This window comes from Lepus europaeus, chromosome 17, assembly GCF_033115175.1.
Source record: "Lepus europaeus isolate LE1 chromosome 17, mLepTim1.pri, whole genome shotgun sequence".
Taxonomy (NCBI): domain Eukaryota; kingdom Metazoa; phylum Chordata; class Mammalia; order Lagomorpha; family Leporidae; genus Lepus; species Lepus europaeus.
In genome coordinates this window covers 35,416,986-35,429,972 of record NC_084843.1, presented here as the reverse complement: position 1 = coordinate 35,429,972, position 12,987 = coordinate 35,416,986, and the positions used below count along the sequence as shown (strand labels likewise).

At 42.2% G+C, this 12,987-nt stretch overlaps 1 protein-coding gene across 3 annotated transcripts in view; it reads right to left on the bottom strand.

The window, feature by feature from the left end:
• The window catches only part of LOC133776367 (protein FRA10AC1), a 49,286-nt gene extending 39,167 nt beyond the window's left edge, over positions 1-10,119 (bottom strand). For 2 of the 3 annotated variants that reach the window (XM_062215279.1, XM_062215281.1), the window contains exons 1-5: positions 9,969-10,119; positions 8,087-8,163; positions 6,129-6,224; positions 5,958-6,003; positions 3,472-3,548 (exon numbers count right to left, since the gene is read on the bottom strand). In XM_062215279.1, the coding sequence (XP_062071263.1) occupies positions 3,472-3,548; positions 5,958-6,003; positions 6,129-6,224; positions 8,087-8,163 (296 nt within the window). In that variant the 5' untranslated portion in view covers positions 9,969-10,119. The other variant, XM_062215280.1, reaches the window with a different exon arrangement.
• Positions 10,120-12,987: the final 2,868 nt, after the last annotated feature.

Genomic DNA, 12,987 nt, shown 5'->3' with positions numbered 1-12,987 from the left:
TCTCCAGTACTGGGCTAAATTTCACAAACAGTGCTAAGTTACCAAAGCTGGGATGAGAAACCTAAATAAACACTAAATAAGTAAAGCAAATGAAAATAAGTTTCAGGATCTAACCAAAAGTCAGTAATATCATTTTATTAAGATCTAATTTTTAAAAGTATAAAAAGTTTTCCAGACTTCATTCTACTAATTTCCTAGGAAGACTGAGTAAGGGGAATAGAGTTGAAAGAGATGATCTCTCAAGATCAATGCTGAGAGTCTAGAAGTAGAATAAATGATTGTTAGAGGACATAGGATAATGATAGAAGAGATAAACTTGGGGTAGATGAGATAGTACTTAAGTTTCTTAGGGCATTATCAGAGTAGAAAAAAGTCAGAGGAAGGAAAAAAAATCTATGCAAAATCAAGACGTTTGTATAGAAAAGCCAAAGATACAGAAAAGACTTGTGCGCAAGGTGAGGTTGCATGTTTCTTCTGAGACATTCTCAAACATTCAAGTCTACAAATTTCATTACTTCAAAAATCCTTTCCAATAAGACACACAAATAGTCCTCATATACCCTGTATCGCCTGCCAGGGTTGTAGCTAGCTCAGGAGGTAAGTAGGTAACCTGAGGCCTGCTGCCAAACAAATGGAATTCATGAAAAGCTATTTAGCTAGAAGCTGTGGATGACCTCTCCACCTTGTGATACAACAAGAAAACTGGAATAGAAAGTAGGGAGAGAGTGAAAATGCAGTCAAAAGACACAGTAGCTGTGTGTCTTTAAAGTCACCCATACAAGGTATTTGATTGTTTTTGTAGCTATTGTGAATGGGATTGATCTTAGAAGTTCTTCCTCAGCCGTGGCATTGACTGTGTATACAAAGGCTGTTGATTTTTCTGCACTGATTTTATATCCTGCTACTTTGCCAAACTCTTCGATGAGTTCCAGTAGTCTCTTAGTAGAGTTCTTTGGGTCCCCTAAATAAAGAATCATATCATCTGCAAAGAGGGATAGTTTGACTTCTTCCTTCCCGATTTGTATCCCTTTAATTTCTTTTTCTTGCCTAATAGCTCTGGCTAGAACTTCCAGAACTATGTTGAATAGCAGTGGTGAGAGTGGGCATCCCTGTCTGGTACCAGATCTCAGCGGAAATGCTTCCAACTTTTCCCCATTCAATAGGATGTTGGCCGTGGGTTTTTCATATATTGCTTTGATTGTATTGAGGAATGTTCCTTCCATACCCAGTTTGCTTAGAGTTTTCATCATGAAAGGGTGTTGTATTTTATCAAATGCTTTCTCTGCATCTATTGAGAGAATCATATGGTTTTTCTTCTGCAGTCTGTTAATGTAGTGTATTACGGTTGATTGTTTTGTGAACGTTGAACCATCCCTGCATACCAGGGATAAATCCCACTTGGTCTGGGTGGATGATCTTTCTGATGTGTTGTTGCATTCTATTGGCCAGAATTTTATTGAGGATTTTTGCATCTATGTTCATCAGGGATATTGGTCTGTAATTCTCTTTCAATGCTGCATCTTTTTCTGGCTTAGGAATTAAGGTGATGGTGGCTTCATAGAAAGAATTTGGGAGGATTCCCTCTTTTTCGATTGTTTTGAATAGTTTGAGAAGAATTGGAGTTAGTTCTTCTCTAAATGTCTGGTAGAACTCAGCAGTGAATCCATCTGGTCCTGGGCTTTTCTTTGTTGGGAGGGCCTTTATTACTGTTTCAATTTCTTTCTCAGTTATGGGTCTGTTTAGGTTTTCTATGTCTTCCTGGTTCAATTTAGGTAGGTTGTATGTGTCCAAGAATCTCTCCATTTCTGATAGATTTCCCTGTTTGCTGGCATACAAGTCCTTGTAGTAATTTCTGATGATTCTTTTTATTTCTGTGGTGTCTGTTGTTACGTTTCCCTTTTCATCTCTGATCCTATTGATTTGGGTTTTTTCTCTTCTTTTTTTAGTTAGTTGGGCCAATGGGGTGTCAATTTTGTTTATTTTTTCAAAAAACCAGCTCCTTGTTTGGCTGATTTTTTGTAATGTTTTTTTGGATTCAATCCTGTTGATTTCTTCTTTGATTTTAATTATTTCTCTTCTCCTACTGGGTTTGGGTTTGGTTTGCTGCAGATTTTCTAGATCCTTGAGATGACTTGAAAGCTCATCTATTTGGTGCCTTTCCAATTTCTTGATGTAGGCACCTATTGATATAAACTTTCCTCTTAACACTGCTTTTGTTGTATCCCAGAGGTTTTGGTATGTTGTGCTGTTATCCTCATTTGCTTCCAGAAAATTTTTGATTTCTCTTTTAATTTCTTCTATGACCCAGCCATCTCACTAGTCCAAGTGATCAATTTCAGTTCACAACCATTGGCTCTGATAGGTCTAAGAATCAAAGGGATCACACAAACAAGACAAGTGTCTGCTAATACTAACTGATAGAATCAAAAAGAGAGAGAAAGATCCAACATGGGAAATGGGATACACAGCAGACTCATAGAATGGCAGGCGTCCTAAACAACACTCTGGCCTCAGAATCAGCCCTTAAGGCATTCGGATCTGGCGGAAGAGCCCATGAGAGTATTGTAGGCATGGAAAGCCAAGATACCATGGAAAAGAAAAAAAAAAAAAAAAGAAGACCTAAATGAAAGATCTCTGTGAGTGAGATCCCAGTGGAAAGAATGGGGCCATCAAAGAAGGAGGTACCTTTCTCTGAAGGGAGGAGAGAACTTCCACTTTGACTATGACCCTATCGGAATAAGATCAAAGTCAGCGAACTCTAAAGGCTTCCATAGCCCTGGCAACTCATGACTAGAGCCTAGGGAGATTACTGACGCCATGAACAGGAGTGTCAAATTGTTAAGTCAGCAACAGGAGTCACTGTGTACTTACATCCCATGTGGGATCTGTCCTTAATGTGTTGTCTAATGTGCAGTGATGCTATAACTAGTACTGAAACAGTATTTTTACACTTTGTGTCTCTGCGAGGGTACAAACTGATGAGATCTTTACTAATTATATACTGAATCGATCTTCTGTATATAAAGAGAATTGGAAATGAAAAAAAAAACCCTGGTGTTAAATTGGAAATGGCATAGAAAATTAATTAATTAAAAAAAAAATATTATGTAGGATCTCTGTCTTCAATGTGCTGTACACTCTTATTTAATGCTATAACTAGTACTCCAACAGTATTTTTTTTTTCACTATGTGTTGCTATATGGCGGCAAACTGTTGAAATCGTTACCTAATATATACTAAACTGATCTTCTGTATATAAAGAGAATTGAAAATGAATCATGATGTGATTGGAAGGGGAGAGGGAGCGGGAAAGGGGAGGGTTGCGGGTGGGAGGGAAGTTTTGGGAGGGGGAAGCCATTGTAACCCATAAGCTGTACTTTGGAAATTTATATTCATTAAATAAAAGTTTAATTTAAAAAAAAAAGTCACCCATACAGTCCTCTCATCTTAGGTCAGCTTCATGATACTTACCCCAAACGTCTGAAGTCTTCTTTTTTGCCACCATAGTATAAAATATAGTCATTTACGAACTTTGTATGCCTTTGATACTGAAATGCAAACAATTAAGGATGGTATTCACTTGGGAGTTGTTCTGTGTCATGACATAGTACCAAGTGGAAAAAAAAAAAAGCATGAGTTTATTTAGCTTTTTATTATTATGCAAATATGTACTATACATGCTTATACATTCAAAAAATCTGCAAGGGCATATATTAAACTGTTAAGGATGAAGACTGTAACATCTGGAATATTTTTCAAACACATACCACTCTTCTGATCAAACATATTTCCAAGTAGGGAGAAAGAGAGCTTCCCATCTATTGTTGGACTATAGCCTCATACCACTGCTCATTCTAATAATTATAGTGGGAAAAATAAATAAATTATGGTTTCTAAAATTAAGGGTAAGAAGCAGAATATACTTTTCATCATTATAAAAGACAGCTATTTCAGTAATAAAGCTTCTGAAGATGCTACTTCTCTAATATTAAATCCTAATATGGGTACCAGTTTTGAGTCACAGCTGCTCCTTTTCCAATCCAGCTCTCTGCTATGGCCTGGGAAAGCAGTAAAAGATGGCCCAAGTCTTTGGGCCCCTGTACCCACATGGGAGACCAGGAAGAAGCTCCTGGCTTCAGATAGGCTCAGCTCCAGCCATTACAGAGTTGCAGTTTTCTGTGTTACAACTCTGTTCTAGCCTCTCCTCTCATGTGGGGTCGCAGCATCTCTCTGCTGGATTCACTGAGTGTTGCTTCTCTCCTCTGCCAAGTTCTTTGTCTCGTGACCATGAAGAATGAGCACGTGGGCAAGGAAGAGCGAGCAAAGTGAAGGAAGTTTATTTAAAGAAGCATAGAAAGTGTCCAACATCTGGGAGAGACGACCCTGCAAGGGGCTGCTTATCAGGACTGCTTGGGTTGGACTTTTATGAATTTCTAAAGGGGGAAGGAAGGTCAGTTGATTGGTCAAAGTGTACACCAATGAGGTTTTCTAAGTAAACCAACTGGGGAGTCAGCAAAGCCTGAATGTGATTTGTTCAGCCGAGAACAACGCAATAGTGGCCTAATATGGAGCTCAGTTACACAGGGAAGTTACGAGTGTGCTCAAACAGGTCCTGGACATTCAGTAGATGCAGCAACATCTGAAGACTACATTGTACACGATTCTCCAGTCTCTCAGGGCTCCTGGAAGATTATACTATGTACATTTCTTCCTTCCTTTTTTTTTTTTTTTAAAGATTTATTTATTTATTTGAAAGAGTTACACAGAGAGAGAAGGAGAGGCAGAGAGAGAGGTCTTCCATCTGCAGGTTCACTCCCCAGATGGCTGCAATGGCCAGAGCTGCGCTGATCCAAAGCCAGGAGCCAGGAGCCTCTCCCAGGTCTCCCACGTGGGTGCAGGAACCCAAGGACTTGGGCCATCTTCTACTGCTTTCCCAGGCCACAGCAGAGAGCTGGATCAGAAGTGGAGCAGCCAGGTCTCGAACCGGCACCCATATGGAATGCTGGCACTGCAGGCTGCAGCTTTACCTGCTACGCCACAGCACCGGCCCTCTTCCTTTCCTTTCCAGGGGCTTCTGCAGGCCCTATCAGCCCCATTTCCATCCAGAGGGAAAAGTGGTACAAGACTTTCACTTTTACCAGACTCTAACTAGGTACTCCACGTAGTGGTATCATTTAAATTCTACATGGGTGGTATGAAAGAGGCAGATGTTTAAATCCTAAAGGAACACAAAGCAGGTAAGACTCACGGGACAGCTAAGCTATTGGTTTAGGAGATACAGGAGAGAAAATAAATTAATGACACATGGTACTTCTGTAACTTAAAGAAGGATTAGACTTCAAGCAGGGAATGTATCAAATTGACACTGTCTCCTTTTTCCAACTCTGACCAAAGCAATAAATACCCAGAAATACTTCAAGTCTTGCTTGGCCTCTCATTCTCCAATATTCCCAATCATGGTATGGATGGCCAGTGTATAACAGTGCATTGTCATGAGCCACAGTCAGGAACCTAAAGATAGCATACACCATGCTTGAGAGTTAAAGCCACAGCAGGCCTAGCAGCAATCCACAGGCACAGCTAATTTTAAATACAAGTTTTGAGAGACTTTAAGTAACCAAGAAACAGGTAGAAAGAGAATAAATTGAAATTTAAAAGAATTATAAAAAGACAAACACTGACAGCTTGACAAAATCATGCTGGAAAAATATCTGCAGGTGCATGGACTTCATAAACTTATTTATAGAATACCAGCATATGTTTCATTACTTTTGTCTCTTTCCTATATATTAGGAAAAGATAATTATACCCTAAAGTATACATGGCAAAATTCTACATCTCAATACACTTACCTATAAAATTAAAAAAAAAGGATCCACTGACATGCCCAGTTATGTGAAATAAAAAAGATTTTTAAATATACTAGTGATAAAAATCTAGAAATACAGAAAGGATACAGCATCCATAGCTATGAGATGAAACCTTCTATTTCTTGCTTCTTCCCTGTTAAAACAAATTTCAAGTAAATTCAAATGTCTATATTCTATTGAACACAATCAAATCCCCTAGTCCCTGAGTTTATGAAACATCTTAAACCAAAGAATATGATTTATATTAAAATACTATACCTATCCAGCAATTCTGCTGCAACTTGCTTATGGGCCACTTTTCCATGTTTTTCTTTCTGAAATGGCTTTTTAAGCAGTAAATCATCTTCAACAATCCTGGTGGATTAAGAAGAAAATTCATTTAAAAAGTTAATTTTTCTCAGAGGTCGCTTCCTAATTCTTTAAAATTTTATAATGGAGAATTCAAGTCCTACCTTTAAAAACACCCACTGATCTTTAATCTTTAAGGCAACATTTTATATCTCCTTAAGCAGCTTAATTAATACCCTAAGTTCATTCAATAATTATAAAATGGAGATGAAACTAACAAAATCACATCATCTCCATTCCTAGTTCAAGTCTTGACTGCCATTTATTACTTTAATCTATTTATTTATTTATTTGACAGAGTTAGTGAGAGAGACAGAGAGAAAGGTCTTCCTTCCATTGGTTCACTGTGCTGATCCAAAGCCAGGAGCCAGGTGCTTCCTCCTGGTCTCCCATGCAGGTGTAGGGGCCCAAGCACTTGGGCCATCCTCCACTGCCCTCCCGGGCCATAGCAGAGAGCTGGACTGGAAGAGGAGCAACTGGGACTAGAACCCGGTGCCCATAGGGGATGCTGGTGCCACAAGTGGAGGATTAACCAAGTGAGCCATGGAGCCGGCCCCTACCTTAATCTTAGTAAGACTACGTCACCTAATCTCTTTGTGCCAAATTTGATGTTTGTAAAGCAGCTCTAAGAAACTTCTGGTCATTAATGATATGGAAAAAACAAAGGCCATTTATACAGGATGATCATTCCTAGTTATTTATGTAAATATAGCCGGAGAGCAAAACATCCAACTAGATTTGCTCAAATTCTGTTTTTTTTTTTTTTTAAAGACATATTTACTTATATGAAATTCAGAACTACAGAGAGGGAGAGACAGGGAGGTATCTTGCATGTGCTGGCTCACTTCCCAGATGGCTGCAATGGGCCAGGGCCGGACAGGCCTCAAACCAGGAACTTCTTCCAGGTCTCCCATGTGGGAGGCAGGGGCCCAACACTTGGGCCATCTTCCACTGCTTTTCCCGGGTCATTTGGAGGGAGGTAGATCAGAAGTGGAGCAGCCGAGATCTGAACCGGCACCCATATGGGATATGGCTTTCAGGCAATGGCTCTGCACTATGCCCCACCAGCACCCCCTCAGATTTGATTCTTACAAAGTAATATTTTTCAACAAAAACCGAGGAAATGTAAAGTGCTATAAAACAATTTATTACAATTATTTCTGTTCTTTTGACTATCCACAAAGACCAAGTATCCTACAAAAATGTTCAGTCCCAGTTAGTATGCATAAAATACTGCTCTCAGTGTAAACAGACTTCTCTGGAAAGTGGTTATCCTGAATCCACCACACCTGAGTTAATGGCTAAAGCCGAATTTTTTAAGCACTAAGAGCTGAGAACACAAGCACGCAACTCTGCCCAGGTGCAGCCCCTTATAGTGCCCAGGCTTTACGGCACTGACAGGTCCTTTCCAATTCAACAGAACTTCCCCTGAGCGCCTTCCCTTGACCATCACTGTGCTCAGCACATAACCATGAACACCTGTGCTGCATTACCATTTCCTCCTCCACACTAACCTTACTTGGAAAAGAACAGCGACCAAGCGCCTTTGGAACTATGACATTTTGTAAGCAAACAATCCTTGACAGCTGAATGGAAAATGCAATCAATTGAGATATATGAAACCTTCCGTTGCTTTCCAGTTCCCCTTTCCCTTTCAATAAACCCCTCCAATGCACAGACATCACTTTCTGATTTTTCCCACAGCTTTTCTCCAATTTTGAATCGATTTTATTACAGCTTAATAAATACAAATGCATTCACTACAGGTGTCCTCACACGCAAACACAACCCAAAGATTTTCAGCTTTATTTATACCTCATTTCCATCTAGAAAGGATGTGGAACACAGACCAAGAGAAAAGAGCTTACCTTTTTTTCCTTTTGCTAGATTCTCCACAGTGTTCATCATCACTAAAATCAGAGTCATAGCCTCCATGACCGTGCATCTGTAAAGGAGTAGAAAGTCGGCCAGTTAGGGCCAAAGTTGCTAATTCCTCGGGAAACAGAACAGTTCAAAAATAAGCTATCTCAAGCAAAGTTTTATGGGACCATGGTGGGCAAATCAGTGTTCAGGGTCACTTCAGAAAATGCACCAATATTTTTCACTTCTAATTATCCTCAAGTGAACAAGGAAGGCTACTCTGTGGCCTCTTCAATGAAAACCAGGCCAATGCTATAAAGCGACTGCATACAAGGTTCAGCGATGCTGCACTTCCGACCCAGAGTAGTGAGTTATGTGTATCTATCAGCAACTGTGGTCCTGGCATTGTGCTAAGTACTTCTACAGAGAACGCTTCTAATTCTTCAAGTTAGAAACTATTACTTCCATTTTAGGGATGATGAAGTCAAGGACAAAGTCAAGTCAGCCTTACAAAGCAGTAAGTGGCTAAACTGACCTATTTGTATCTTTAGCCCATAATTTTAACTATTCCAAACTGCTTCTCCGGACTACGCTTAGCTATACTCCATTGGAATTACAGCATTTGTGAACAGTACACTAACAAGTGATACAATTTTTCTGTTTTCCTTTTCCACATGTTTAGAGATCTCCATTTTCTTTTAAGTTTCTTCAAGGCAAGCTGTCTGATCCTTTCGCTTAGTTAGCTTTATCTTACTTCATTTTTTAAGTGAAATTTAGAAACACGGAGAGACTGAGACGTCGCTCAACTGCACTGGAAGAAGCTCCAGGTGCCATCATTACACTGAACCTGGGATACAAGTTACTGGAGGAATTAGATGGATGACTGACTGGAAGGAACCAGTCCAGGCCAATCTATCAAATTATAAAAGCTTTAATACAGCAGCAAGTAAGGAAGAACTGTCTCCCTGAAGTTCAGGGCTTTAGGCCTAGACAGCCCTCGCTGCCTATGTCGAGGGAGCCACTTCGTCTCTACAGACTGTTAAAGGTGGGCACGCCGAGCAATCTACATTCCGAGCCTGTGCAGTCTCTAATTCCACTGCCAAATGTGCTGTGTGGGAGTCCGCCTTTCCTCTCTCTTCCTCCAAATCCTACAGACACGAAGACCCCAGCCAAGGTTGGAAAGCTAGGTTAGGTCTCAGCTCCACTCCAGTCCTTGCTTCCATCTGGCCTCGCCTTTCGCACCTGGACGTCACGCCCTTCCCAGCTCTTCTCCGACACCCGTCCGAGCTTCGCTAGCCTCACTCCCTTTGCAAGGGGCTCCTTTCCTTCACATCTTGATGGGCGACAACCACCGTGTCCTGAAGCCTGCCCACCGGGATTCAAGGCCCGGCTCTGCACTGCTCATCCGCCTGTCTTTGGGCACGATCCTTCACCTGTCCCTGCCTCGGCTGCCCAACTTTAAAAGCAAGGCTAGGCAGAGGACCGCCATCATGTGACTGGGGGCTACATAAGTGGACCCCGTTTAATGGGTTATGGAACCGCGCCTGGTGCAGAAAACCCTGCAAACGCCAGCTCTCGTCGCCACCGTCACCATCTTCGTCCCTCACCGCTCGACACCGCTTTCCTACCCCTGCCTCCACTCTTCCGTTTCTTTTTCCTCGGGCGGCTTCCCCCATCCCATACGCAAATCTTTACTAAAAACCTCTCACTCACTTCGGGCTACGAATCAACAACTGACAAGAGCCGTGAGAACCGCGACAACGGACACGTCAGTGTCCTCCAAATCTGTCCTCAACAAACAAAAATTACAATCAACTAGCAGCAAGTAAGGCGCAAGTATCGCCGTGCTTCTCCCCGACGCCAAGTCCACCCACGGGCCTCCTCACACACCCCTTCCTTTCCGCCCGTGAGTCGTTTCCTCCCTTGCCGACAGCTGCAGCGACGACTCACGGCCTGAGCGAGCCGTTACAGGGGCCAGCCAGCCCTGGGCACAGCTGCCGCCACCGCCGGCGCCGCTCACTGCGCGCCTCTCCCTACGGGTCCCGACTGGGCCCCACTTCCGCTTCGACTCGGACGCGTGTCACACCCAAATAGCACCGTCCTCGGGCGCGCCCCGACCTGGTGCTACAGCCAGAACAGCTCGGGGAAACAAGGGCGCGGTGAAAGAAAAGGCCCGGAAGGGGAAGCAGAGGCTTGGTGCTTTAGCTACATTGCAGTCCCCCGCTTTTTCCTGTGCCCCTTCGCTTTCCCCTCTAAGGAATCCAACATGTAGTACCGTGTGGAGCTACCCGCATCTCAGCTCACGCCCCTCATTTGAAAACATTATGTTTTAGGGAAAAGCGTGCCTGTCCCCTGCCTCCCTCTCTCTAGTAACCTTAGTAACGCCTCCTCGAAGCATCCCTGCAGAGCATCTCAACTGAGATCAGCCCGCCCTCCCTCCCGGCAAAACAGTTCTCATAATTAGAACAAAAATAGCTTTCCATCGTTTCGCCACCCACACAAGAGACATCGTTCCAAATGCAGTGCTGGTGGCAGAGGCGCTCTTGGAAATGGTCAGGAAGGGAAGAACAGGGCGGAGAGATTTCAAAGGGTCGCGGGTTCTCTGCCAGCAGCGACCTTGGCACGGTTGAAAAGGGACCCAAAATAGAATCGGGGGGGGGGGGCACAGTTCGGGCAGAAAGAGTTGAATTATTTTAAGCTCCACCTGGGCTTTGCCTTTCCTGCATCGTGACACCCGTTCTGTGTTCTGGGCTCAGGTCGTGTCTCCCTCCGGCTTCATCTATTCATCTTTGCTGCCTCCTCCGTACCCAACACCGCGCCTTGGAAACCACATGAGCTAATTAAGTATTTGTTGACTTGAACTGGCTTTGACATCAGCCTTTTTTAGAGAAAACCCTGACACTTAAGGCATACTCATTTTCTATCTTTTGCCTTAAGCAGTAGATAACAATATCCTTATCGGTTCAAGGCTGCTTCTATCCCAGATGATAAAGTATAGATACATCCTGTTTTGCCCAATACAGTGAATGCGATCTTGAAAAGCTGTAAGGTAAGTTAAATTACTGTAAGTTCAATTATTTCATAATGCAGTTGGATTGTACCTCAACACAACTGTTTACTCGAAAATTTTAAAGCAATGGAGACATAGTTCAACACTGCACTATAATGAATTTCTTTGTCAAACAGTTCCTGTTTGGGTAAGTATCTAAAATAGGTATTTGTTCCTTTATTTATTAATAAAGCCAAACACATCTGTGCCTTTATCCAATTTACTATAAATATTTGACATTGTGTTTTTCTACTATTCCTGGTATCTTCTTGTCCATTGCTTCATTTTACTCTTCCAACAACCTTGTGCTGTTGTGTTACTAGCCCCATTTTACACATGGGAAACAGAGGCACAAAACTTAAAGCCAGAAACTAGATAAGGGTTTAGAACTGGTTGGTACTCTTCTTTCTACATATTTCCCTCTCTTTCCTCTCCCCTCCCCTCCCCTCTCCTCCACTCCTCTCCTTTCTCTCACTCTCCCTACCTTCCCCCCCCCCCCACCTCCCGTGGATTGTGTGGGAGGGAGCTTCTGGTGGCAACATTTCTGAGGATTTTGAGTCTGTTGCTATCAGCCCATTCAGGCAGATTTCCATTTCCCACTTTGAGGTGGCAGTTGCTGAAAGGGAGTAAATAGAAAATTTGTTAGGGATAGATAACATGATTGAACTAAAAACAATTAATATAGGATAGAAAACCTACTTGATCAGGAAGTCTCAAATAGGCAATTATATCTCAGTGGCAATAAAAGTTACAAATATTGAGTGTCTAATCTAGGTAGGGCACTATCCTACTCACTGGAATAACAGATATGTAAAAGATACTCCTTCTCTCGAAGGTTCACTAGTAAAAAAGAATAAATAGAATAATAACAACAATATATTCTGCCATATGCCGAATATGTAGTAAATGCCATGAACCTGTGGTTTCCAATCTGTAAAATGTATTATTTCGATGAATACAAAAATTTAAATATACACCAATGTGTCTGACTCGAATTAAGCAACAAAATACTATGGCGGGCATGTAATGGTTGTGAGGGAAATTGGGTGATGATGGTGGTGACAATGCCAAGTAGTATTTCTAATATAAACTATACATGTGCATTCTGCTGTATCTTCGAACAGACTGTGTTGTCCACAAATGGTCACACCCATGTATCCCGCCAAGCATGCTCTGGGGATTTGCTGCCGCATCCCTCCATGGTAAGCTGCTATCTGATCCTGGGCATGCCCGTTACTACAGAATGAATGCGAAGACTTCTGAGACTGAGTGGCAGAAGGTAATAAAGCTGCTGCCTGGCTCTTCCTGTCTCTCCCAGTTAATGTAGTGGAGCAGAGATAAGCTGACTGCAGAGTCCCACCCAGACTGCAGGTTCATAGACAAAATAAATGTTACTGTTTCAAGCCACTAAATGTTGTGGCTGCTTGTTATACATTAACAGATAATGAGAACAGTCTGCTATCTCAATCTCACAACACTTGGTGAGACATCAGTCAGGTTTGGCGGATTGAACATGCTTACCTCTTCAAAGTTTCCATTCCCTCTGCCTGGAATGCTTTTGCCCCTCTCTCTTTGCCCGGATCCCTTCTTATCCCTCAATCTTCAGCATAAGCGAAGTGAAGTATTTCACGATCAACCTTTGCTGTAGACTATGTGGGATTACCTGCACTATGAACATGTTATATTTGTGTTATTTGGCCTTTTAAATATATAAATACACACATATATACACACACAGACACACACACACTAGGCTACTTCAAAAAGTTCAGGGGGGCTGGTGCCGTGGCGCATTAGGTTAATCCTCTGCCTGTGGCACCAGCATCCCATATGGGCACCAGTTCTAGTCCCGGCTGCTCC